This window comes from Trachurus japonicus, chromosome 8, assembly GCF_045865225.1.
Source record: "Trachurus japonicus isolate A0001 chromosome 8, Traja_1.0".
Lineage (NCBI taxonomy): Eukaryota > Metazoa > Chordata > Actinopteri > Carangiformes > Carangidae > Trachurus > Trachurus japonicus.
In genome coordinates this window covers 27,147,071-27,174,957 of record NC_140914.1, presented here as the reverse complement: position 1 = coordinate 27,174,957, position 27,887 = coordinate 27,147,071, and the positions used below count along the sequence as shown (strand labels likewise).

The 27,887-nt window shown below is 43.2% G+C and overlaps 2 protein-coding genes and 1 long non-coding RNA gene across 3 annotated transcripts; 1 reads left to right on the top strand and 2 right to left on the bottom strand.

Moving 5' to 3' along the window:
- Window positions 1-1,709: 1,709 nt before the first annotated feature.
- On the top strand, window positions 1,710-5,011 carry LOC146983470 (GDP-L-fucose synthase-like). The gene is made up of 10 exons (XM_085785451.1): window positions 1,710-1,865; window positions 2,195-2,309; window positions 2,834-2,962; window positions 3,521-3,594; window positions 3,815-3,948; window positions 4,050-4,114; window positions 4,206-4,272; window positions 4,397-4,476; window positions 4,735-4,834; window positions 4,930-5,011. The coding sequence occupies exons 1-10, from the start codon at window positions 1,711-1,713 to the stop codon at window positions 4,983-4,985; spliced, it is 975 nt and encodes a 324-aa protein (XP_085641577.1). The 5' UTR covers window position 1,710; the 3' UTR covers window positions 4,986-5,011.
- Window positions 5,012-6,305: 1,294 nt separating this feature from the next.
- LOC146983469 (uncharacterized) lies at window positions 6,306-7,681 on the bottom strand. The gene is made up of 4 exons (XR_015036362.1): window positions 7,653-7,681; window positions 7,517-7,540; window positions 7,180-7,335; window positions 6,306-6,397 (listed from the first exon to the last, which is right to left on the bottom strand). It is a non-coding gene; the product is annotated as an uncharacterized LOC146983469 (long non-coding RNA).
- Window positions 7,682-16,006: 8,325 nt separating this feature from the next.
- On the bottom strand, window positions 16,007-20,123 carry LOC146983468 (uncharacterized). The gene is made up of 6 exons (XM_085785548.1): window positions 19,892-20,123; window positions 17,666-17,777; window positions 17,234-17,305; window positions 16,882-16,995; window positions 16,392-16,722; window positions 16,007-16,237 (listed from the first exon to the last, which is right to left on the bottom strand). Exons 1-6 carry the CDS (start codon window positions 20,121-20,123, stop codon window positions 16,007-16,009), a joined length of 1,092 nt encoding a protein of 363 aa, XP_085641674.1.
- Window positions 20,124-27,887: the final 7,764 nt, after the last annotated feature.

The window sequence follows — 27,887 nt, the reverse complement described above, 5'->3', positions numbered from 1 at the left end:
TCTAGTTCTCCCCCTGTGTTTCAGAGGTCTTCTGCATTCATTCTTTGTTTCGTTCTCTGGAGCCATAACCATCTCCTCAAGCAGAGGCTTATTCTTCTTTCCAGGTCAGAGATGGTGGATGGTGGATCAGGAACTCATAGAGGATTAGATGCTACAGTACTCTTTCCTATTCTTCTGGGGATCAGCTTTGGTTCTTCAGGGTCGTTGCCGTACCGGGTCCCTGGACCCATGTGGCGTCCTTTGGCTTCTGCGGCTCCCTGGGCGTGGTGTCTTGGGTGCTCCTGTGGCCGGGGGGCTGCGCTAGCTGACTGCTGACAAACACTGCTCCATGACAACATGATGTCACCAATGGTTGTGTACATAGAATAGTGTGCATATGCAAAATTGAATCATCAGTGGTTTGGGATTTTTGGATTAATCAACAGTTAATCTTTTTGGCCGTGGTTGGGGGTTGGGGGCTCCAAGGTCCCTTTTGCCTGGGGCCTCCAGAGTGTCTAGAAACGCCCCTGGCTCTGCCTGCTTTATTTCCTTATACCTTATTTCTCCTCACTGCTTCCCTGTTCCTTGTTATAATTAGTGTGAATGCTGGTGTGCAGGTTGCAGGTATTTTCATATATGCAAATGTTTTCTATTGAAAGGTGCAATCACGTGGGTCACTTCACAAAGGCACTGAACTGAATGAACTTCAGGTAGTGACTATTTAACCAGCAGTGTCACCCTCAGTTCTGCTTACCTCTGATGACGCACACCGCGTCGAAACGTTAGGTGTTGTGTACCTGCATTAAGTTTTCTGCATTTTATCGAGTGCTCCAGTTGTTTCATTTGGGTTCAGTCCCTTTGTGAAGTGACCCACGTGATTGCACCTTTCAATTACCTGTCCTGTCTGAGAGCACCGATTCACCGGCTGAAGGGCAAGAGCACCCCTCCTTTTAAATGTTTTCTATTAGGTGACACACTGTCCAGCCCATTAATACCAGACTTTTATCCACTGTACTGTTGTGCAGTGTCAGATTTTTTTCATTTGTTTTGTAAGCCACTATTATTTGAGTTTATTTTATCCCTTGGCTGCACACACAGCCCTTCATGCCGTTCTCTCTCCTCATTGGATAAAGCTTGTAGGATACAAGGAAGTATACAAGACGTTTTCTCCTCGGCTTACAGCAGAACAGAGTGACTGACAGACCCGTGTTTCGGACCAAACACTCTATGTAAGTGATTGCTGTCGGAAGATATAACTATTTAAGACTTATATTAACACAAATATTCCGCTTCTGCTTTAATAGTCACGTGTCACCTGTAATCTTAACATTTACACAGATTCCCCACTTACATAAATATTGAAGTTTGTTAAGCTGCAGTCAAAAAACCTAAACACTGTTGAACAGGAGCAGCTCATTTTTCTCTGTGCATCAAAAGGCAGAGACGTTGTAGGTGGAGTCACATATGACCATTCTATACCTTAAACCCCCATCAATCCAAAGTGACATAGGTTAAAGCTGAGGCAACACAGTGTGCAAATGGATGATGTGGGTGTAAGACAGGCCTAACAAGAAAGAGGCTTTTCACTGTCCACTGATGCTCCTCTCTTCCCTCAGACCTCTAACGCACAGGTAAGGCACATGTAGACATTAGAGATGCAATACTTCTACATTATCGTCAGAAATATGATACATTCTTTTCTAATTTATATTTTCAACTTACCAATAAAAGATGGGGTCAGAGATCAAAGCAAGGCCGGTGCGTGTCCTGGTCACTGGTGGATCAGGGTTGGTTGGAAAAGCCATTGAACATGTAGTGCAACAGGAGGGTGGGAAACGTGAGGGAGAAGAATGGATCTTCCTCTCCTCTAAGGATGCAGATCTTGTGTAAGTAGTTTCTGAATCTCAGTCAATATCATTACTCTTGTAACCTTGTGCTTAGTATACTGAAAAAGATGGCAGTGTTTCCGTCATCCCCCAAACGGTTCATTTTTAGAATTGTTGTTCAATTGTATGCAATTACCAGGTTCCATCCTAAGTGAAAATTATTTATTTTTTATTTAACCTTTATTTAACCAGGCGAGCAAATTAAGAACAAAATTCTTATTTTCAAGTGCAGCCTGAAGGGGAAGGGGGAGGGGAGTGCTAAAAGTGAAAACAAGGTTATATAAATTACACAGAAAAAATAAATGCAGTTTTATCTAAAATATTAACAGAGATGTTGAGCAGACCAGGGCTGTGTTCGAGAAGTTTCGTCCCACTCATGTCATTCACCTAGCTGCCAAAGTGGGAGGACTCTATCAACACATGAGGGAGAACTTGCACTTTTTGGTAAGATATTTCTGTCATACACTACTCACAAAAAGTTAGCGATATTCAGTTTTCGGATGAAATTTCAAGACACACCTGAAATGAACTAACCTTTAAAGGTGAACTTAATTTGACCTTCTCTAAACCTTTGAGTACACATGTCCAACTGTTTAATGTTTCAGTACTTTCTGTTCTCTAACAAGGGGATTAACCACAAGTGTCTGATCCATGAATCCACCACTAAATGTTCAGCTTCAGTGACAGTTTGTATTGAAACAGCCCTATTCATCATGCTGTTCACATTTTGTTTTTATACATTGATTGAAATGAAGAAATTACCATTCCACACTTCTACTTAAGCCCTACTGTCGTGATATAATATCACTGTAGCATGGACTTTTTACATTTTACCCGAAAGTCAAATATCGCCAACTGTGTGTGAGTAGTGTCTATGGTAAAATCATTGTAGAAGTGAGGTCTACTGAAAATGTCTACATTGTCTGTAAGCTTAATGACCAGTCGGTGACTATCTGACATCTTCACAGAGGAACAACCTCAAGATCAATGACAACGTACTACAAACGGCCCATGAGATGGGGGTCACCAAAGTTGTGTCTTGCCTGTCCAGTTGTATCTTCCCTGACAAAACTACATACCCCATTGATGAGACCATGGTAAGCCTCTTTAAAAGCCCATAATGTTGCTATTCTAAATATGAATACTCTTTTTAGTAGCATTCAAAGGTAAACATAATTTAAGGGAGATTTGTGGTGTTAAAAAGAGTTGGGAAAGTAAAGTACCTAGTATCTTGCTGTGCACTAATAGTATCCGACACTGATTAGAACACATTTACAAATTCTCAGAATTTTCTTTTCTAAACAGGAATGGAAATGGAGGTTGACCTGGGGGGACGGGGGGGTGGGGGTGTAGGGTGGGGGGGTGGGTCTTATATATTCAGATGTCTGTATATATTGAATTTGTGTTTTGTTTCTGTTATTTTTTGTCTTTATTTTTCTTCTTTTCAAGGTGTTTGTTTGTTTGTTTGTGTTTGTTTTGTTTTTGATTATATCTTTGTTGCTCTACTGGATTGAAATAGATAAAAATTAATTAAAAAAAATTGATCACAAAAAAAAAGGAATGGAAATGGGAACGCTTCAGAGAAAAATGCTCACTGGGTGGACAAAGGGTGTTGTCTAACCTTGTGTTTGTCTTGTCATTCCTCACTGTCTAAGATCCACAATGGGCCGCCTCATGAATCAAACTTTGGGTATTCACAGGCTAAAAGGATGATTGATGTTCAGAACAGGTAAGTTTACATACATAAAGGTGTGGCTGTGTTCTGCTTTGTTCCTGTGATATCACGCATAAAAATGCATCAGCACTGTCCTCATTTAACATCTGCTGCTCCCTTTTCAGACCATTTGAACAAGTGGACCAGCCTGTTCATAGTGTCTTGTTGAACTAAAGACAGAAACAACTGCTGTGAAGCTCTAAAAGCTTCACGTCTTATGTTTGTGTGTTGACAGGGCCTACTTTCAGCAGTACGGACGTTGTTACACAGCAGTCGTCCCGACCAACGTTTTCGGCCCCTACGACAACTTCAACATAGAAAATGGCCATGTGCTGTCAGCGCTCATTCACAAGACCTACAAAGCTAACAGTGACTAATCTCACACTCTAATCCATCTTAACTCACACACTGACAAGACAAACAATGAATAACAAACGGTAATGATCTGGTTTCTCTTTTGTCACTCACAGAGGAAGGAACTCCTCTGAATGTGTGTGGCTCTGGAGCTCCCAGAAGACAGTTCACCTACTCTCTGGTACAGTATCTCTGTCGTATTGTGCGAGTGGACAAGTGGACGGAAAAGTCTACACTGTCCAATTCCTGTTGTTGTTTGTGTTTATTCTCAGGACGTGGGCCGTTTGATTGTTTGGGTCCTCAGGGAATATGACGAGATAGACCCCATCATCGTCTCTGGTGAGTGCAGCGCTGGTCTGTTATCACCCTTATGTACAGCATCTTGTATGATACACCAAAGACAATGCAATTACCTCAAAACATAGGTCCATTCATTCAATCCTCATTGTTGATTTCATTTCAGTGGGGGAGGAGGATGAAGTTTCCATCAAAGAGGCCGTGGGTTTGATCGCAGAGGCTCTGGATTTCCAAGGCAAAATACAGGTGTCCTTCATTCCCCACTGGTCCTACACCTTCACCTGTCCTAAAGAGCAGTTTAATTACGATAATGGACTGAGTTGCTTCAGTGAACCTGAGATACACAGAATTTACTTTCAGATCAATAGTCAACTGTTCATCAAGATTATTTGATATACTTTATTTGATGAAGAAGACCATCTTAGTTCTTCAGCAATTACTAATAGTAACTATCCATGGTAACCATTATCATCATGTGGTTTTGTCTTTGACACCTCCTCTCAGTTTGACACCACCCTATCTGATGGCCAGATGAAGAAGACGGCCAGTGATGCCAAGCTAAGACGCTACCTCCCGGACTTCACCTTCACCCCCCTCAAAGAAGGTCAGAGTTCATTATACTCATCTCTATTGTATTGTGCTTCCTCAGCCCAGTGAAGGTAACCTGTTTTTGTTTTGTGTTTTCTCTGTCCTCCATAGCCATTAAGATGACCTGTGACTGGTTTGTCACCAACTATGACATTGCCCGAACATAAAGTGACCAGATACCGAGTTGATAATTAATCACTCTCTGGTGTAATGTTTGTTTTACTCAGTGGATTATCATGTGTTATATGGTATTCTTTAATGCACTGAAGTCTCTTCAGCTTCTAATCTCTTTTTCCATTTCATTGAAATTATTTACAATGAGTCTGAGAAACAAGGACCACAACATAATCATGAAATAACAATTATTCATCCCAAATAGTCCCATCATAAAACTTCTCTATTATTGTCTATAGTCTAGTAACAGTAACAGTTCCTCAATTCAGAATTTTAAAGTTTAATATTTGCAGAACACTGATTAGGATTTAAAGTTGTTTCACGTCATGTTTTCCTATGAAGCATCTTTGTTAAATGCATTTGGTGTATTAAAATTCCTTCATACACTGCCATTTGTGTTATTATTATTTAACAAAATAGTCAGAAACCAAAAAATAAGGTTAAGGGCGGTGATGCATTTGAGATTTAGAGCATCACAATATTATTCCTCCTACAGTAAAAAAAAAAAAAGCAGGTAAAATCCCCATGGCAACCTCTGAGGGCAGGGGGACACACAGGTGTTTTAAATCAGATTATTAGGAGCATCTAGGATGTTTGTGGTACTTTACTGTGTAGGTGCAATTCATACACAAAGACACTCACTCATGCACTTACACACACACACACACACACATACACACACACACACACACACACACACACACAAAGGCACATAGACAGGTTGTCTCCCTAATGTGAGTGTTGAAACAGAGAGTAGATCATGTGTCTATGTGATTAGCTCTGTCTGTACGATAATTATGTGACTGTTGATCGTGGGTTTGAATCTTATGTTGACAGAGACCACACCCTGGCAGCCGCTCCTGTCAAATAAAGATTCTTGTTCTTGTAATTGTGTAACTGTGTTCTGCGTTGTTTGTAGAATACATCATGTTTTGTATTTTTCATCCAGCAATGTTGAGTGTTAATAGTTGTTACATTCAAGGGATAATAACTACAGTAAGAACAACAACAACAATGAATTTGTTTGTCTGCCTTTTATTTTATTTATTTTTTTAAAGTGGAAAGTATGTTGAGATGAACACATCTCAAAGAGCTTTAGGATTCATAATTAGAGACAAGATGAAAATATGTAGAAATTTCTGTCAACCATTTCTGGTTGTACCATGTCCTTATTACAGTAGTATACTTGATTCTGTGTCACACACAGGAGAGCAAAATGTATGTTAGGTTATTCAGACTGACAGCACCGAAAAGAGGATTCCAGGTTGATTCATCAAGTAAAGAGAAAACTTAGTGAATATTCATGCTGCTCCTTCGGCTGTTGCATTTTTGTTACAAATGGCTGATATCATCCATCCCATTGCTCCTCCAACTGTTGTAACAATTCCAGTACTACCACCTGCACCTGCAGAGAGAATTACATTACATTACATGTGAGTTGCTGCAATTTACCGATCAGCTTTATGACATTTGTCTAATTTTATCTCAGGCTTTTTTTTAAAGTCTAAATGGGTTATGTTTCATCTTTTAAAGGTCCCATATTTTACATTTCTTTTGTTTTTCCACCAGTGGAATTGAACCGGGGCGGCGGCAATAGCCTTGGCATGGGGCGCCATCTGCTCTACCCAGCAATCTAAACAACATCCCCTCAGTGTAGTTTTACATCCCACCTTTTAAGATTCTCTCCAGTACTCTACAAGCTCTGTCAGCCAGAGCCTCTCCTCTGACTGAGTATTGAGTGTTTTGTTTTGTTGTGACATCACATTGTTGCAGTGGTCAGGACAGGATTTTTCATCTTTGTTTAAAAAGTGTCTCACTTTCAACAATAAATGACCTATTTTCTTTTTTTCAGCAAATACTCTTCCCCCAATGAAATTCTAATGTTTCCTCCACCCAATGTAATTAGCAGCACATAGTACACACTGGTGCTTTAATTACTCATTCAGCCTTTATTTACGTATCTGCCACCTGTGGCATAGACAGTGATGACCAAAAGACACAGCTCACTGCCTATGTCACAGGTGGCAGTAGCCAAAATCTAACATTTTCATTTACATTAAATGGTGAACTTATCGTCATTAGTAACAACATCTTAACCTTGCTCCTAAAAACTTTTTCTCAACCCAAATTTATTTTATCAACGAATGAAAATTATTATTTTTTAAATAAAGAAAATATTCAATTTACCAATTGACTGAAAGAATTCCACCAGCCATGCAGGAAGATATCCTAAAGCAGCAAGGGACATTATTTTGGCAGCAAGGGAACCAGCTATTATTCCACCTGGACCAAAACCAATCAGAGCCAGAACAGCAGGACCCAAGGTCAGAGACACAACACCACCTGGACAAAACACATCAGAAGAACTTGTTATTGTAATGTCTGTAACAAACAAAAAGGTTTTTCTATGCTGCTACAACACACAGCAGTGGTGTTTATGTTTGTTTTTGTTTTGTTTTAAAAATATATTTCCATTTATTGTGCTGCCCTATTTATAAAGTGGTGATTCAGATCAGACTCTTACCTGCACCTACAACAACGGTCTTACCTGTTAATATAAAAAAAAGAAGAGGAAAACAGAGATTTATCCTGAGCAGTTTGTTCATTAATCATTTTGTTGATGCATGTGAAGGATCAGTAAAGAATAAAATTACACTCACAGATTTCTTCCCTATAATCATAAAAAAATGGCACCAACTGCAGTGAGATTACATGTATATTTACATCCTTTTTTGTTTAAGTCAGAGTCAGCTTTATTGTCAATTTCTGTCATGTACAAGACATTCAGGGGATCAAAGTTGTGTTTATCCCCAAACCCCAGGTGCAAACAACTAAACAAAAACATATACTATAGTGTCAAACAGTATACAAACACACAAGGCACATTAAAGGTATTACACATTACAGTAGGCTATAATGAATGCTGGTTCAGTGGCATGGCATATTTTGAAGCCTTCATTAAAATGTGCATGTGCGTGTATGGCGTTTGTGTAGTCACATCAGTAAGGCTTGAAAATCCATTTTTAGTATGCACTTATAGTGACCTATGCTTTGGTCAGTGTTCATTTTGAACTCTATCTTTTAGCTAATGGGAAGCTTCTAGGCATCGGTTTCATGGATCTTCAGTCTTATCTCACTGAAGAGAACTCTGAACTCTAAACTGAGGTCTCTCCACCAGCAGGTCCACTTGTTGGACCCATGTTGGTAAGTTTTGCTGCTTGCTAACTTGCCTTTCATCTATCTAAGCTATACACCTGATCATCACAGTGGGCTCAGTTGCCCCAGACTTCCTGCCACCACCAGTTAGGTGGCAATCACTGCCTCCTATAGATCTGTGTACTGTCAGTTGTTTGTTTTTCTCTCCCAAGCATGCCTCCACTCACCCTGGCAGAGCCTGAACTGTCCGGTCTGAGACCCCAACTACGCTCCATTGAGGGGGGGAGGGGAGGATCTTCTGGCTGCACCGGTCTGGTCTCTTTGGCTCCCTCACTACGGTGACGCAGCGGCTAAAGAGGCTGGAGGAGGAAAAGGCGCAGCTGAGCCGTCATCTACCGCTCGCTGTCGCCGCCAAGCAGAAGGGAGAGGTCAAGCTGCCCCGCCGAAACGCTACGGCGAGGCGGAGGGATCGCCGCCAGCGAAGAGGCTTCTCCGCGGCGGATCCCCCAGCTGACCCACAGCCGGCCCCAGCGGACCCGCCTCAGCAACGCCCCACACGGGACCCCAGCATGTCTCGTCCTGCGGCGGCTCGCAGCACGCCCAGGCCGAAGCTGTCCTGGGGCACACAGCGACCAAAGTGACAGTTAACGGGAGGGACGGCGCCAGCAGGCTGCCTCGTCGCCCTCCCTCATTGTTCATATGGTTCTGTATGTTCTGCTTGTGTTCACTGTTCTGTGGATGTGAAAAATGTTTTTATTAAAACATGTTACTCCACTAACAGAGCAAAAATCCCCCCTCCCACCTCCACCATGCTCCCCGCTTGCCGCGCAGCCCTGACGTCGGTCAGGCTGCCGGTGGCTTGTGTTACACCGTCACATCCCTGCAGCGGGCCCGGCAGGCAAGGCCCCCCAGTCACGGTTCCACAAGCACACTCACACAACACACCCTCTACCGTCTCCGTTGTGGGAGACGCGGTAGAGCGGAGCACCGTTGTCAACCGGGTAAAAGCTACCGTTGTCCCCCTATATGAGCGCTACAACTGGCGAGGCTGCACGAGAAAACATCGCTCCCCACTGGTTGTAGCGACCACACAGTTAGCCCCGCGCGCTGCTAGCCGACACCGTGTCACTTCCGCGGTCGGTCCGGCTCAGCGTGTTGACCGGCTGATGAGCGATGATTGTCACCGCCGAGCCTGCGGCTACAGTGGTGAAGCTAATCATCGTTCACAGCAGCACGGCAGGGCTGTGTTTCCGGACAATGAGACGGTTGCCTCAGCTGTGTAATGACAGACTGGCTGGACAGGACCCTCAGACTAGGATATTCTCTCCAGTTCTGCGGGCTCCCCCCAGCGTTCAGGGGCATACAAGAGATGAATCTCTCCTCTCAACAAGAGATAGAGTTCCTCGAGGGGGAAATTCAGGACCTGCTATCAAAACAGGCCGTGTCAATTGTCCCTCCTCACGTCAAGGAACGGGGTTTTTACTCCCCATACTTTTTGGTTCCCAAAAAGACAGGGGGCTACAGACCCATCCTGGACCTCCGTGCCCTGAACACGCGTATCGGTTCCGCATGCTAACCACAAGGAGGCTGCTGGAACTCGTCCAACCAGGCGATTGGTTCTCAACCATCGACTTGAAGGACGCATATTTTCATGTCGAGGTGGCACCAAAACACAGGAAGTTCCTGCGTTTTGCATTCCAGGGAACAGCCTACGAATACAACAGACTGCCATTTGGCTATTCCCTGGCCCCTAGTACGTTCAGCAAATGTGTGGACGCAGCGCTACAACCGCTGCGCAGCCAGGGGATGAGGGTCTTCTTTTATCTGGACGACCTCATCGTGATGGCCAGGTCCAAACAATGGGCCATTTTTCACACAGTTCAGTTGATACTTCACCTGACCAAGTTGGGATTTGCCATCAACTGGGAGAAGAGCAACCCCCAACCAAGCCAGCGGGCTGAATACTTGGGGATTGTGCTCGATTCTGTCAGCCTGAGAGCCACTCTGTCGGAGTCCAGACGGATGGCCCTACAGCAAGAGGTTCTCAAGCTGCAACAGGGTCCGCGTGTCACAGCCTTGACCGTCATGCAAGCACTGGGGCACATGGCAGAAGTTCACCCGGTGGTTCCACTAGGACTGCTGACTGTCCCTCCAACAGTGCAGGGCAACCTACAGTACTGGGGGTCCCCACAACATTTGTTGACCGGGACACCACTAGGACGAGTGACCTCGTACACGTCGGTGTTCACGGACGCCTCCCTGATGGGGTGGGGAGGCACCTGCCTGGGGAGGGCAATAGGTGGTGTGTGGCCTCCGGGGGAGGACCGTCACATCAACCTCCTCGAGTTACAGGCAGTGTTCCTGGTTCTCCAACACTTCAGTCACCTGTTAAGGGGGAGACACGTGTTGGTGAGGACCAACAATCGCACCACAGTCGCTTACATCAACAGACAGGGCGGTGTACATTCCGCTGCCCTGTTAGCGATGGCAGAGAACCTGTGGTCATGGGCTTCAGAGCACCTGCAATCTCTGAGAGCCCTCCACGTTCCAGGAATCGAGAACAGGGGGGCCGACCTCATGTCAAGGGGCGGCCCCCTGGAAGACGAGTGGAGACTGCAACCAGAAGTGGTACAGCAGATCTGGACACGATTCGGGAGGGCAACGGTGGACCTGTTTGCCAACAGGTCGAACACCCACTGCCCCCATTGGTTCTCCCTGAGCCCGCAAGACCATCCACCCTTGGGGGTGGACACGTTTGCACACGCTCCATGGCCAAGAGGGCTACTTTATGCCTTCCCCCCAGCTACTGGAGAGAGTGAGAGTGGAGCGGCTGAGGGTCATTCTGGTGGCTCCCGACCGGCGGTCGGCTCCGTGGTACACGGAGCTGACCACAATGACGGCGGCCCCACCATGGCCCATTCCCCAAATCCGGGGGGCACTGTCACAGGAGGCAGGCACGATACAGGCGCTGCCGATCCTGGGCCAGCCGCTTCAAGCCTGGCCCCTGAAAGGGACAGGCTAATGCGGGCTGGGCTGACTGCGCAGGTGGTGAAAACCATCCAAGCGGCTAGGGCTGGATCCACCATTGCCTGTTACAGGGCTAAGTGGTTGGGTTTCCAGCATTGGTGCGAAGAGAGGGAAGTGGACCCACTGACATGTTCAGTGGGGGACACTCTTTCCTTTCTACAGCTTTTGGTTGATAGAGGGCTGTCTCACACGACTGTTAAGGTTTACGCTGCAGCCATCTCATCATGCCATGAGGGGTTGGGCGGAGGTCCAGTCTTCGCCCACCCTCTGGTAAAACGGTTCCTGCAGGGGGTCAGAAGGCTACGATCAGTGGCACGCACTTCTGTACCACAGTGGGAATTGCCACTGGTACTCGAGGCCCTCACAAGGGACCCCTATGAGCCTTTGGAACGCTCCTCCTTAAAGGTGTTGTCATTCAAGACAGCGTTGCTTCTTGCTCTGACGTCAGCCAAGAGAGTGAGCGAATTGTGTGCCCTGTCAGTCCACCCGAGTTGTTTACTCCTTCGCGGGGACCGCAGTGGTGCCATCCTTAAACCGAACCCCTCCTTTCTTCCTAAGAACATAAGGAGCTCATTTCGGTCCAGAATCATCCAGTTGGAGGCTTTTCACCCTCCCCCTCATGAGGATTCGAGGGAGGCGAAACTGCATCTCCTATGCCCTGTGCGTGCGTTGACATACTATGTCGACCGAACAGCCACTGTCAGGAACACCGACCAGTTGTTTGTGTGTTATGGTGACGGGACGGCTGGCAGAGCCCTGTCCAAGAAACGCTTGGCGAGGTGGCTGTGTGAATGCATCCTCTCAGCCTACAGTCAAGCGGATCGAGAGCCGCCCACTGTGGTCCGGGCGCACTCCACAAGAAGTGTGGCGATGTCTACGGCCCTGTTCAGTGGTGCGAGTGTTGAGGACATATGTACGGCGGCATCGTGGTCTTCACCCTGCCCGTTCATAAGGTTCTATCTCTTGGATGTATCAGGCTCCTTCTCCAGGTCTGTGCTCACTGTAGGGTCACAGGACATGTGAGAGGAAGGATGTGTCAAGTGTTTTAAATACTTGATCCCCACAGGGTGTCATGCACCTGCATTGGACTGTGCTCTGCTAGGACACTGTCAATGAGGTGCGCAGGAGGTCTAGGGTTGAGACCCCAGCGAGGTTAGACCACAACTTCACCCAGCCTAGCCAGGTGCTGCTAACTGGGATGAAGTTGGACCCGTTATCACTCCATACGGTGGTTAAGATTAATAAAGTGGTGAATGGGTCTTGGTACCTAACCGGTAGCTGGTGTGGTCAGTGGGCGGAGCCTCTCCCGCGGCAGGGAGTACATAAATCGGGCTTCGCCTGTGTGAGATATAACGAAGGTTACGATATAACCCTAGTTATATTAACACAGGCGGAGCCCTCTACTTAGGGCCCTGCCGCTCTTTCGCCTTACGCTGAAGTTTGGTGGAATGAGGGCAGCTGGCGGTGCATCTGCTTATATAGCCCGCTAAAGGGCGGGAAAGGTAGGCACGCCATACTGGCCGGCTACGTACATGCAAATTTCAGTGGGCCAACGCGCGTACGCAATTGGAGGAGAGATATACCCATAGAGTCCAGTAGAGGGCTCCGCCTGTGTTAATATAACTAGGGTTACAATATCGTAACCTTCGTTTTGTTTTGTTGTGACATCACATTATTTCAGAGGTCAGGACGGCCTCTGAATACAGGGGGTTTCTCTTTTGCTTGAGGGCTTTAACACTTTCATAGTATTAGTACACTGTAGCACCTAGAACCTTTTTTAGTTAAAAAAAAAACTGATGATGATGTGCCAAGCCCCAGTATGTAGGATTTGTGGTACTTGTAGTATGGTTGAGAAGAGCAACTGTCTGCCACCTCATTCCCAGAGAAGCACAGTAGCCTACGCAAATTTGTTGCCGTTGCCAGTCCGTGTCGATACTGGTACTGTCGTCGGTTAACAACTTTCCTCCTCTAAAACGGCAAGTTAAAATATTATGACTTTATTCTTGTAAATTTATGACTTTATTCTTGAAGTCTGTGAAAAAATGTTATCTCAATGTGGCCCTAATATGAGGTCCGTGTACGAAGTATAATTCAATTGCGTTGTTCACTTCGAACTATGAGAAATGTCATTTTTAGGGGTATTTCCTCATTGACGTAAGACGTACAACGCAATTCAGCGCACCAAAGTGCCCGCTTGTTCCTTTCTCCAACTTGTACAATGAAAATTGAAAAAGGAAGTCGAGAGCCGGAACCAGCCTTCAAAATAAAAGCTCCGCGTTTTGAAGCATGTTGGCTACAGCGCCGGACAATTTAAAAGAAAAAAAAAAAAACCCGAAACGAATTAAATACAAACTCACAACAAATCGCCTAAACGATTACCATTTCATAAATGATATAAAGTGATATTTCGGCTACTTCCCCCACAACTGTCAGGATCCCTGGGGATTTTCACAATAAGGGCACTGGATCGCACTGAGATGCTGTCAACAACGTGAGGTGAGTGAGTCAAACTCTGTTGTGGTTGATGACTTCATCACTGCTGCACTCATGAAGTAGGTCACACGTTATGTTGTTTTTCATTTTTTCGACCTAACTTCTCCAACCAGTGTTTAAATTGTTGACCTGCTAACGGTTAGCTCCAGAAGATAATCAACACTAGCAATGCTAATTGTTTACAGGTAAACTAGCTAGCGGTTGTAGCTAATAAACAGCTGTTGGATGCTAACGTAACGTTACGTCTTTTGTTATTATCAGCTCTTTAACTCCACCTTATTTGAATATTTTCTTCTCTAAGTCTGTGAGAAATGTCCTCATTTATGGTAGAAGTGAATAAATACACGTTTTTTTTATTTATTAAACGCTAGTTGTGTTCACAAATGTGTAACTTATATAGGCTACCAGCATCATGTTTGTCCACGCAGACTACAGAGCAGTCTAAACTACGTCTAAATGAAATATGAAATGTCACGTGTGTCTCTATTTGGCAGCTGATGCATGAACTCATCCTATGACAGCACCAGGATCAGCTTGAAACAGCCAGAGCTGGTAAGTTGAGAGTTACCAGTGAGTAGACTCCACCATTTAGACACATTTAGGGCATTTTGATCATCACATTTCCACGGACACGACTCCCACAGACATACATACAGTGCTTTCTGGACAAGTTTATCTCCTTTACCTGAATTTCAAAAAATTCAGGGACATCTTTCAGCCACTGTTTGTTGAGGACAACTCCAATCAGTGCTTTGTAGGCAGGGGAATCTTTTTGGATCCACTCCTTTCCACTGTTTTTATCATCCAGTGGCTCATGAAGGCACCTCCCAAAAGCCCACTCGTGACGGCCGGTCACATGGTAAAGAACACCTCGCCATAGACCCTGCAACCATGAAAACACCACTCACATTTTCAGTGCCACCAAAAGCAAAATGGTAAGATGAGCTGTCATGTGGAAGTTAGAGTAAATCAATTACAATTATGCTTGGTTCCGATCACTATCTTCATGCAAATTGATAACCAACAATTTCAATATACACACCATGAACTGCTCCATGTTCTGTGCCTCCTTGCAACAGAACCAGAAGTGATTGACGATGTCTTTCAACCACAGCAGGATTTCTTTTTGGTCTTTGACCTGTCCTGCCTAGAAAGGTTAAAAATTAAAATGCTGGCATTCAAAGTATTAATCCAGCTAGTCAGTGCACAGTGTACTGGAGATAACAATCTCACTGCATGAAGTCTCTTGGCCAAGCTTTTTGCTCCGTGCCACATGTCCAAGGTGTGCAGTACTCCCCGGTCACCATACTTCCCACACTTGGGATCTGTAACATATAAAAACAAAAAGCTGCTGTAAGTGTGATTTATCCTAATGCAGCTGGGTTACAGGTATTAGTAACAAGATCTCAGTACAAGCGCACCCATTAGAGCCTTGATTTGAATGTGTGCATCAGTGCACATCTCTTTCAGGGGTATTTCACAAAGAAGTTGGTCAATTGTTCTGATGAAGCCTTCTTTCTCCATTACAACAGAATTTCTGTTTGTCTCTCTTTTGTCAACTGTCGTTATGTTGATTATTTCCCGGGTCTCAAAGTCCATTGTTGTGTACGTGCAGTACTGTGCACTGTGCCCTGTATGGTAACATTATCAGAATACATTTTTGTAATGAGTGGGAGTACATGAAATACAGAAGGTGGGAACCATGTTATGCTAAATATATAAACTGATAAAATGTTTCATATTGTAACGTTGCAGGGTAGCTGGGTGGCTAACGGAAGAACGGGAGGAGACGAGATCAAAGTTGCTAGCTCAACTGAGCCCAGATTTATTCCCTCGCCGAAGCACAGCTAACCCGAGGTTGAGGTGTCCCCCGGAAAACAACAAACAGCGTGGCTAACCCTCGGAACTCAGGAACCGTCTCTCTTCGTGCTCACAAGCTTTTTCCCCCCTGCATAACAAAACTCCTCCCCCGACGTAAACACTGTCGTAAAAAACACACATCTTCCCCTCCCTTCCCTGAACACATCTGTCAGCCCCTCCTCACTACGGTGGACACCTCCCTCAATTTAACACACTGTAACACTACACACACATCAGTAAATCACCCATCCCAAATAATGTTAGAAAGGAATATGATACCAGAATGATAATAACTGCAGTACCTACCTGGAGAGTCCATCCTTCCATCAGCTGGAAAAAATAACGAGAAAGTTAGTCAAAAGCAAACACTTTATAACATTTTCAATCAATTTATTTCCATCTCATGTATGTCAGTGCACTCACCTATGGCCACAATGTGGTCCTTTTCACGCAGCCGGTTGATGATTGCGGATCTCTTCTACTGCCAGAACTCCTTGTTAGTATCCACACAATAAGAGTCTTGCACAGCAAAGAAAGTGGACTTTGTTACAATGCCCATGTTCATGAACTTGAACAGCAGCGATATTTTGTGATAATTGTTTCCAGACAGTAGGATGTTCGTGGCCAGCATGAAGTCCCCTGCCTGAAGGCCAAACTTGAAAATAGGCTGCGAGTTCCATGTCCACAGGATGTGACCTCGCGAACACACCTGTGCATAAAAGTGACAAAGAAAAAAATCCGAAATAATTTCAACATTTATACAAAATTACAGTCAAGAGTGTGTCAGATGGACATGGCTATATAATAATAATAATAGATGAAATGGAACACACAAAACTTTAGGGCTACAATAGCTTCCTCACCCATTCAATTGTTGTTGCTGTTCCCCGTGACTTGATGATAACCTCAAAGGGCTGCACAGCATCACATTCAACTCCCAGTAGAGGATCACTGAATTTGCATTTCTCCAGTGGGAATCTCAGAAAGCCTGTAAATTGTCTCAGGTTTTTCTCATATGCAATTGCAGCTTTCTCTCCAACAATGTCATCTTCACATAAAACCCTCTGGTAATCAGGAAAAGACATGCTCTCAGGTGGAGTATCTTCCTTCTCTCTCAAATCGTGGACCATTTCGTCAATGCCTACAGTTGGGAGTGCTTCAATAGCGAAGGGCATATTTAGGGCAGCACCGGTTCTATGTTGAGAACGACATATTTTAGCATTGTTAGTAATTATACGAGTCATACACACATTTTAACCAGACGTAAGAGCCGTATAATCTTCAATAACTATTGCACCATGAAATATCTTCACTATTTTAGAGGCAATCTAGGCCACACTGCAGACAACATACCGCAGACAAAGAGGGGGAACATAATCTGGATCAGAGCTTCCATCATCTTCTTCTTCTGTTTTTGACACTTCTGTTTCAAAGTCAGATCCTTCTCCCTCATTCTCCCACTCAATACTAAAAAGAAAACACACATTTTGTAAGCATTCCATAATGATTGAACATAATTTGAAAAAGAAAAAAAAGAGAAATATTATGCTACACATGTGCAGTCAACACAAAAACAGTCAACAGTGCTGCCTTGAAATCTTCCTTCACAACAATGTCCACATGTCGTGTATATGTGCGCAAGTCACACTATAAATACAACAAGCATAGCATACAAAGCTAACGGTACATTATCAGCAGCACTTACACACTGTTCTTGAGGTTGTTGGCTTCATCTTCATCGACAATGTTACTGTCCTCCATACTCAGGGAGTGCATGCTGCACATAAAAGGTGATAATATTTATGAGTAACTCTCTCATTATTTCAAAATAATATAACAGGAAAAAGAATGCCTCTTTTACATTTAGCAGATGTTTGATTTACCTTTCCTGTAAGATATCAATCACATCCTCTGGATCAGGGAGAGAGGACCAACCACCAGCACATTGAAGATATCATCCCTACAAGTGCAAATACATTTGTAGGTATAATGTGATTAGCAAGCAAACACACTTAGCAGAAGAGCATGTAGAAATGTCACGTGTGGATATTTACAAAACAAGAGAGCTATACAGCCAAGAATTTAGGCTGTATGTTGGTTTTAGGACACACACTCACACAGACACTAACTACTGTACCTTTGAGGTTCAGTGCCATTGCTGGAAAGTGATGGGGGAGGAGGTGGGCGGATATTTCTGTCAGTCTTCATGGGGGTTGATGATAATGGCCCCTTAGAGTACTTTTCGTAACGGTAATGAAAATTATGTAAGTTGTAAATTCTGTTAGAGTGGAGCTCTCCACGGTACCGTGTAATGCACATCACACACAGTAACACTCACCAGACACAGCATACTGTTTGTATCGTACACAAAGTAACACTGGCTACAAAATGTTTACTGCTCGTCACGTACACGGAGTAACACTCGCGACACACTGCATGCTATTGGTCACGGACCACGTACACGGGCTATAACTGTCCACACAACGTGTACTTCTTGTCACGGCACACGGGCTATAACTGTCCACACAACGTGTACTTCTTGTCACGGCACACGGGCTATAACTGTCCACACAACATGTAGGCTACTAAAGTTACTCGTCACAGCACACAGACCCCCGCAGTAAGTTACACACAGTAAGGCTACACACCTGGTAACTTACTGCTCGTTAGGCTAACGATGTGGCTAACACCAGGCTGCTAACAATACATTACATTCATAGCACCATTTCCAAGAAAACAGGGTTCCCGCGGATCCTTAAAAAGTCTTAAATTAAAATCTGGGTAATTAAGGTCTTAAATTGTCTTAAATTTACTGTAAATTTGCTATTGGTATTAAATTTCCAGATGGCGCATTTAATGCCGACGGAAAAGCACAGTAGTCGCCCGTAAAACGTCTATTTGTTTGATCCCTGTTTGGTCCGTGTTTTTTTTTCTCTCCAACTTTTTATGCATTTATTTTGAAAATACAGCTGGCGAGAGACAGGGAAGGGGGGGGATAAGGAGGATTGACAAGTCAGGGTTGGAAATTCTCACCCGTCACTGGATTAAAAAAAAAAATCGGTATCGTAACGACACGTAGGCCCGATATGAAATGAGTGTGTCACCGTGTCAGCTGTTTAGTAAGTGTGTGTGGCTGGCTGCGTTGTGTTTCACTGCTGACTTCCAAGCAGCTAGCCTATTAGCGCTACCTGGAGCAACAACAACAGTCGCTGCAGCTCCTACTGAGAGCGAGTCAGTAACGCACGTGAGACACACCAACCGACCGCGCACATGTCGTGGACATCGTCAAACTTCTCACACTGTTAAAAAAAACGACTGTTGTGTTGTGTGACGGCAGATACAGAACCAGGTATTTATTTAAAGTTAGAGAGGGAGAAGGAGCGAGGTGAGCCGGGGGAGGGAGGGAGGGAGGGAGGTGTGTGTGTGTGTGTGTGTGTGTGTGTGTGTGTGTGTGTGTGTGTGTGTGTGTGTGTGTGTGTGTGGACTTATGCAGAGTGGAATAAAGAGCTACTGTGGTATTATCATACAGTGTGCAGGGCCGTTGCTAGGAATTCTGGGCCCCCTGAAAGAATACTAAAGTGGGCCCCTGACTTCACTTTTTTTTAGACTACGTATTATCATTTTTTACTTAGCCTACTTTGTTTTGATGCAGCATTACTATGAGTATTAGTCAGGGTCTTATGCAGAAAAATTCAGTCATAAAGATTAGACTACTGGGGGTTTTTTGTGGGCCCTAGTACATGGGCGCTGGCCCCTAGAATTATCATCACCTTTCTCCCCTATACAACGGCCCTGACAGTGAGAGTTTGATGATATGATATGTCTTACAATACTGCAGTGAATATCATAGGCTTGTTATTGAGGTATTGTAATACTAGGGATGTAATGATATGAAAATCTCACAATTGCAAGGTTTTCATATCAGAAAAATAGTGGGGTGATACAGTTTCTCTACAGTAAAATTAAACGTGAGTGAAGAAATAGAGCATTTTCTAAATATTTTATGTGGTGGTACCGTTCCGTTCAAAATCAAACAAATTACAGTACAAATACCACAATTGTAGGCTACACTTGCAAAATGGTGGCGGATAAAAACATTGAGTGGCAGGTAGAATTTAGAACCCCCCCCCCATCGTTCATGTTGCAGTCACTTTACCTTGGACCATGTGGGAAAGTGGGTAAAACCCATTTTTCGATTTGCGTTTTGGTCTTAAATTTCATTTCAAGTGGCATTAAAAAAGTCTTAAAAAGTCTTAAATTTAACTTTACTTAAGCTGCAGGAACCCTGGAAAAGCAATAAAGTACTCGGTCCAGTACATGTAACAGCAACACATCCTGCTCGTAATAAACAGAGTCACTTACTTATCCAGCAGTAACAGGACAAGATCCGTGTCGGACCTCAGTCCAATCTCCTCCTTCAGGGCTCTCCATCGAGGTAAAGCGACACCAATGATAAACCGCGTTTGTCTTCTCCTTTTGTCACTCCCTTTCTTTACCAAGATACCTTCTGCTGAACGTGAAGGTTTTTTAGGCTTTTTAGTGGGATCCACCACTTCGGATCCACCTCTTGGTCGCTTCTTCGGGTTTTCCACCATGTTGCTACTAGCAGCGCTCTCCTCCCCCTCCCTTCTCGTTGCCAGGTAAAGAGTAGAACGCGTCATTCCTGTGCGCCAGCGCGGGAATGTCGCTCCAAGACAGTAAATACAAAAAGAGTAAATACTGAAAAGCACCGCGAGATGTTAGAGGAGCCGAACGGCTTAATCACCGTTGTATAATCTCCTCTTATAGTGGCTTGGGTGAAACGGATATTTACAGACACGTAGAAGTTACGCACTATAGCTTTAAAGGGATGGTATCATTTTTTTTAAAGTGGGGTTGTATGATCTACAAATAGCCCCTAAGTACTTTAATTGCAGTAGAAGACTCTCTGCACTCCTCCCGTTAGCAACGCCAGCCCACAATAGCCCTGCCCAGAGATTTACAACATACAGTGTTGTGAACAGACCCAAAGAAACGGCCTATTTTCGCGGCCTAAAAGAGATTTTACCGGAAAAATAAATACACAGTCCCATTGTTCGCTATAATATAATTTTTTCCAGCCCTTCAAAGTGCACGAAAAACGCAGTTTTTATTTGGACCACCTAACCAACTCACATATCCAGGGTTTGCGCCCGCCAATCAGCAGTTGGTTAGGTCCAAATAAAAACAACCGTTTTTCCAGCACCTATGCATATTTGAGAACATATATTTAACAAATGAAAATAACTTGTTTGACATTTGTGGTAAAATACAGACTGATTCCTGCCAAAGGTGAGAAAATCTGCTTACTGCTGCCAAATTTACAGATGAAATCTGCTTTTTGCAAGTTGGGATATGGCATTTTGGTACATGAAAGCTAACTTACCAGTCTTGCTAAGAGCTTCAGCGATTATTTACAGTACAATTTACAATACAATCTCTGTTTTGCTACTGATTTAGGGCAGACTGGATACTGCAGTGAGTCTATGTTGGAAAGTTTCATAACCGTGATCTGCTTGTTGTGTTTTTTTTTTTTTTTTTTCATATGGGTTTCATGTGACACTGAACTTGACTGAATTTTGGTTGAACCCTGGTTAATAAATTTGCAGCTTTTGACCACAGCTGGAAAGTTTGTTTCACTTTAAGGTTGAATAAAGCTCCTGAACAAAGCGTACGTGTTATAAGGTGTTGTACCGCTTCCTTCTCACATCGTCTGTTGAATATTTCTCACATGCTCAAACTTAACCTCAACCTCAACATCAAGCGTAGCCTATTTCATGCAATTAGATTAAAGAGGGGCTCGTACTGATGAACCCACAAAGAAACATCACCTTATTCTGCTATTTTGATAAGAAAAACAAGGGTTTTTAGCAAAAAAGGACAGTTAAAATTGAAATTACATTCACTTTGTTGCTTCACACACAGACCAGATGGTTAAAGTGTTGCACCACTTCCTTCTCACGTCGTCTGTTGAATATTTTTCACACGCTCAATCTTAACTTCAACATCTAAATATTATAGAAATATACAGACCAGGGGATTTAGATTTGTAGCTTAATTAAAACACTCCTTGGGTAAACCTGTAGGCCTGACTTCATCTTTGATGATCATCATCTTTGCTGTTTCCTCCCCAAACGGTGGCAGACAAAAAGCGGCCTTCCCAGACTCGTGATTGGTTGCTCTGTGATGGAGAGGATGGCAGTTTTGGATGCTGAGTGTGGATCCACCGAGTTGGATAGAGACTCAACTTTGCCAAAGTGCTGAGTTTTTCCAACAGTACTTGCTCCATGGACATCTAAAGATTGGCCAGGTCCAACCACAGGATGACACCTGTTTGCACTAAGAGGTCAATTAGTGAAGTGATTTTTTTGCAATTTGGTGATCCACACTACTCATTGCACTGTGAAAAACAATTTGCTAACTACAAATGTAGGCTAGGGTTGTTATTTCAGAATTTGAAATTTCCAATGTCTTGCTTTTCATACAGAAATACAGCTCATTGACAATGAACTGCTGACTGGAATGCAAAAGAAGGTGCTATAATCAGTAGTCGAGTTGAGGGGGGATGGGGGGGGGGGGGTGGCATCCCCCCTGAAATAAAAACGATCAAAATCATCCCCCCCTGTAAAAATGCCATCCCCCCTCTCCATCCCCTTTTTACATTAAAGGGATAGTTCACCCTAGAATGATATTTCGCTCATTATCTACTCACCCTCATGTTGACTAAGGGCTGGAAGAAGTCTCAGAGTCCTCCGTCCCTTCTCTGAGTTACAGGGGGTCTTAGCGTAGCAGTGCATTTCAAGGCAACGGTTGTAAAGGGACACCAGAGCTCTTCGTAAAAAAACACACACAAAAAAACATCCAAATACCTCCATGATGCTCGTATGTAATGTCCGTCTTGTGCTGAAGCCCCAAATTGCGTAATTGTCCCGAAAAAAATTAAATAAGTCCACATTCCAAGCATGTTTGTAGCATTAGCTCTGTGTCTGTTGTCCGGTCTTCCGCTGCCAGCGCGCATGCGCAACCAGACTGAGACTCGAGTCGGTCTCAGTGCGAACCTTGCGCATGCGCGCTGGCAGCGGAAGACCGGACAACAGACACAGAGCTAATGCTACAAACATGCTTGGAATGTGGACTTATTTAATTTTTTTCGGGACAATTACGCAATTTGGGGCTTCAGCACAAGACGGACATTACATACGAGCATCATGGAGGTATTTGGATGTTTTTTTGTGTGTGTTTTTTTACGAAGAGCTCTGGTGTCCCTTTACAACCGTTGCCTTGAAATGCACTGCTACGCTAAGACCCCCTGTAACTCAGAGAAGGGACGGAGGACTCTGAAACTTCTTCCAGCCCTTAGTCAACATGAGGGTGAGTAGATAATGAGCGAAATATCATTCTAGGGTGAACTATCCCTTTAAATGTTGGACATAAATTATATTAAGGCTGTCGCCTGGCCTGGGCTTCCCGGCTCTAGCCCCGAACATTTCTTACATAGCCCAGGTCCAGGATGTTTTCTCAGACGGAGTTAAACAGAAGCGCACATAACTGAGAAGGTACTTTTGTAATTTCCCGGTTACAGTGAATGCAACACAGGCACGACGCCACGACCGATCAGAGAGAAGCGAGAATCTTCCTCCGTGTTTTATTGGTTAACATCCAGGTAGTCTGGCCTGACGGAAGTGCGTTGCTGCGATTAGCCTCTGATTGGTCGGAACGAGCCACCCGGCGGAAGTCCCGCCTCCGTGCTGCAGCTTTCATAGTCCGCCCAGTAAAGGGAAACATCAACAAACAACAACAGGAACCGAACCATGGATCCGTGTCATGAACCGAACAGAAGAATACATATCTGTCAGCGGTTGCCAACCGCCGTTAAACCGAACAAAATAATAAATATCCGTCAACGGATGCCGACCGTCGTTACACCGCGGACCGAAATCCAGTTTCCAACCGGCAATATTTTGCAAGCGCGCCGTTGCTACGGCGTTGCTACGGCGTTGCTACGGCGCTGACCACAACGATTGTGACTGGTTGAAAGAATTCCAAACGGCCGGAGCGTTTTTTTCTCTGATCGCAGAATCATAGGCGGAGCAGCCAGACTCTCCTTCTTTTCTGGAGGAGGGTCTGGCAGGCGAGACTAACATCCAGGTAACATGCAGGTAACCAAGGTGACAATCTGAACTCTAGCGTTCCGAGCGGTTCAGAGGCCCGAGGTCCAGCCAGGCCAGACCGAGTCATATTTTCGGGAACTGCCCATTGGTCCGACCTCCCGTTACTCCGACAAAATCAACCACAAGTCGGACCAATTGGAGGTCGAACCAACGGGTGGTCCTGTTAGTTCGAACTGTCATCGCTACTTTGTGACAAGCTCTTCCATTGATAGGAGCATGCAGCTTTCTCTCTCTCTCTCTCTCTCTCTCTCTGTGAGAGAGAGCAAAATAACGAGAATTACTGAAAGAGAGAGAGCTCTCAGAAACACACGCCCAGAAAGGAGCCAGATCATGTCAGATCGCGCACAACCATCATAAATGCTGATCAAGATGTGTAAACTGATAATTAAAGGATCCATACAGTTACACACAAGCCATACAACTTTGAGAACCAGCTGTCTGAATGCATCAAAATACTGATGCTATAGCAAGATTATTCAATTCTGTCATATGGTCAATTAAAATGTGCACATCTAATATTTGTGTACTAGAAAACAGCAATTAATCTATGTAGTTTTAATTAATGCAGTGTGAAACATGAATATATTTGATTCTCTTCAAACAACTTTAAACCTCAGTAACTATAGGGCCTGAGGAGAAACAAGCACTGACTGACTGCTTTTTAGTATGTGAGAAAGAATAAGTTCCTCTTCACACATTCAGATGTGTTGCTGTGAGAGTTATGCAGTTTCATCATCATGTTCCCAGAGTTAGTGTGTTAGTAAGAAGAAGTAGTCTCATTTTACAGTAGGAAGGATGTATCATGCGGTAGAGGTCTATGCAGACAAACTGATAATGTAGCAACTGTGTTTGAAATTGTTTAATGTTTTTAACAATGGGTAGTAGTATAAGGAAGCTGGTGGTTCATATCTGAAATATCATGAAAAAAACAACAGGCAAATATTATGCATGAGAATATTTGTCACAAACGTTCCCACTGTGTTCTTGAACTCTACCCACTGCCCTCTGGTAAATGTGGTGAGGTGTGAAATGTCATTTCATTGACATCCCACGCTGAACTTAAGGCCACTTCTTCTTTGTTTGCCACCATTTTTTCTTGCAGCTGCTGCACAACTCGTTTTCAGTAAATAGATGGTACAGATAGTAACAGTGAACAGTTCAGTTACGCTTGTATTATTGTTTATTTCTGCCCGTTGAGCTGAATTGAAAGTTTACACAAGGGTTAATTTAGTTAAATGTCAATAAATTAATATCAGAATCTTTTTTTTTTTTGAAGACTGTGAAAGAGTGACAGGAAGAGAGGGAGATGGAGAGAGGGAGGGCTGTGGGTGTGATGGTGTGGTCTACACACTATGACACGATGACTATATATATATATATATATATATATATATATATACAGTATATATATAATTTTATAATAATAAATTATATAATATAATTTACATTAATTACACTACCCCCCCCCCCCTTTTTTTTTATGGGGAAAAAAAAATTGACCATCCCCCCTGAATTTTTTTTACAACTCGACTACTGGCTATAATACCCTATCCCCAGTTGCACAATCAGATGGATTACAATCTACTGACTTGCTGTTTTATTTTAAGCCAATGTGCCAGAGTTCTTCCTTCTTTTTATCCATGTGTTCTTAGCCTAACCCAATTTTGATTCATTTTTTATGGTTTTGGATTTAGACTCCATTGCTCCATTAATGGGAATTTGTTTCCACCATTAGCAGACAACCATAGGTTTGAAAATGTTTACCTTTTTTTATATATCCGAGGCTACTGAATGGATTAATGTTGGTTAACAACACTGCAGTGAAGTTAGTTTTAAATTGGATATTTGACAGACATTTGCTCCTTCTCAATACATTAAAAATTCATAGAAAATATAAGATGTGTTCAAATGCAATAAAAACAGGTATGTCTCATAGAGGAGGCTTACCCCTACCATCCTGTGTTGATTTTGAGCCAACAGGTCACATGACCTGGGAGTTATTGAGCTCTAACGCTCACATTTACAGTATAAAATAAATCAAAAATTCATATAAAATATTGCATTTGTTTAAATGCAATAAAAACAAAAAATACAACAAACAACAAAAATATATAAAAAATTAATGTGACCTGTTAGCTCAAAATCAACACAGGATGGTAGGGCTAAGCCTCCTCTATGACACAAACACATTTAATATTTTATATGAATTTTTAATATATTTTATACTGTGAATGTCGGAATAGCAGCATGTAACCTTGTAAACTATGTGGGTGGGTAACATCAGCAGTGTCTCAGTGAAATACGTTGAGTCTTGGTGAAATAGAGCAAGCAGTGCAAACTGTTCGAGCTGTGAAAACAGCATTTCATCATTTGAGTTTGAGTGTTCTGCCGTACAAGCTGGTTGACTTGCTGAGGGGAAAAGATAATACTGCTTGTGGGGATTGTTTATCTAAAAGGTTAGAGGTCTTAGGACTGGGAAAGGTATGGACACTTTTTTGTGATCAAATTTTTATTGGGATTTGAAGGACAACAATCATCATTCATCAGCACATAAATAAAGTAATTACTATAAACAAGTGCATAGGGGAGACCGGGGTTGGTTGGCACACTTTTCACTCTTTGCCATAGCTCTCTGGCATCATTTATGTGAGAATATTCAAACCAGCATTAAATGAAAGGTTAAGGTGTCAGCTTTAACTAAACACATTTCAATGTCCACAGTTATATTCTAAAATCAATGTATTTGTGAATAAAATCATACTGCGCATTTGTGCCAACCAGCCCCGACACGGGGTTGGTTAGCACACTTCATGGGGTTGGTTGGCACAATGTAAAAATGAATGGATGAAGCAACCAATATAATAATAAATTGGAAATGTAATTCTAATATATTCAAATTTAAGAAGATAGCATGTATATGCATGCATATATTTGCATGTATAACACTAAAACAGGGCATTTAAGGCCACGAACAAGATAACATGTACACAGAACATTAAACAGTAAATGATTTGAGCTTTTTTTTTTTTTTTTTAAAGAGAAAATATTCAATGAACATATAATTTATTCTTAAATATAGCATATCACCTCTTTGTATTTGTATTTCTTCCCATCTCACTGTGTTTTAGATTTGCTGTGTGAGGTGGATGCAGATTATTTACATTTAGGCCTATATAGAATCACTGAAATTACAGTATTGGCATATGTGGGCTTTGTGGCCCATTTCACTGCATAAGTCATGTGCCCATTTCTTGCACTCAGTGCACTGAATTGTATGAAATTATATTTAATCACATTTGATATATGTATACTGCATTTTGGGGTTGGTTTGTGTGTGCCAACCAACCCCGACATGAGTGTGCCAACCAGGCGCGGCGCCAGGATTTCAATTTTGGACGGGCCACAGTAATTTTGGATGGGCCACTACTTAGGAAAAAATAACACTAACATACATAGAGTTGGAAATTATTCCTGAATGACTCGTTTGTGTCTATATTGCCTTGAAAGCACACATCTGCTGAGACCTATGGCTGAGACGAGCTTTGACAGCGCGGTGCGCCGCTCTCTCTCCCGTTAAAAGTTAATCTAGCTCACCCAGCGGACCTCCTCGTCTCTCTCTCTCTCTCTCCTGTTACTTATATGTGTTTAACCAAATACACGAAAAGTCAAATCAAATCAGAAATGCGTAGCCCATTTCTTTTTTAACTCACAGACATTTATTTTCATAAAGTAATAAAATATCTCGACATTTTGCCATCGTTAACATTGAGACAAAAGGCTGCAGGAATGGAAGAAGAATTCGGCAAATCATCTTATCACGCGAAAAGTCACAACATACAGGTTTTGCACAATGGTTTGCACAGATAAGTCTTAAAATATGTGCAACACCTTCTCATCACAACACAGTTACTGATATGTCAGGTGGAGCTGCCCATCATACCGACGCAGGATTGGTGATGTCAATGGGTAACAGGCTTGATGCAGGATTTGAAACTTAATATTGAGCATTATTTACTTTTATCTTATTCAAGTCTTTCTTTTCCAATACTTTTTCTCACCTAAAAATGTGGTGTTCCATTACAAATATTTAGAAGCATCCTTCCCTGTACTTTCCTTTTGTCTGTTTTGTTTGTTGTATGGCTCTTGTATGTATTCATATTTTAAGTGTCT

What these genes read in the sequence shown, in the direction of transcription:
- LOC146983470 (XM_085785451.1), top strand. Translation starts at nt 1,711, where the DNA reads ATGGGGTCAGAGATCAAAGCAAGGCCGGTGCGTGTCCTGGTCACTGGT. An exon ending in ACCCCATTGATGAGACCATG is followed by an intron (nt 2,963 to 3,520) that starts GTAAGCCTCTTT and finishes TCACTGTCTAAG; the next exon opens with ATCCACAATGGGCCGCCTCA. An exon ending in AGACCCCATCATCGTCTCTG is followed by an intron (nt 4,273 to 4,396) that starts GTGAGTGCAGCG and finishes ATTTCATTTCAG; the next exon opens with TGGGGGAGGAGGATGAAGTT.
- LOC146983468 (XM_085785548.1), bottom strand. Translation starts at nt 20,123, where the DNA reads ATGGTGGAAAACCCGAAGAAGCGACCAAGAGGTGGATCCGAAGTGGTG. An exon ending in TGTCCTGTTACTGCTGGATA is followed by an intron (nt 17,778 to 19,891) that starts AGTAAGTGACTC and finishes ATTTTCATTACC; the next exon opens with GTTACGAAAAGTACTCTAAG. An exon ending in AATGGCACTGAACCTCAAAG is followed by an intron (nt 17,306 to 17,665) that starts GTACAGTAGTTA and finishes TTTTATGTGCAG; the next exon opens with CATGCACTCCCTGAGTATGG.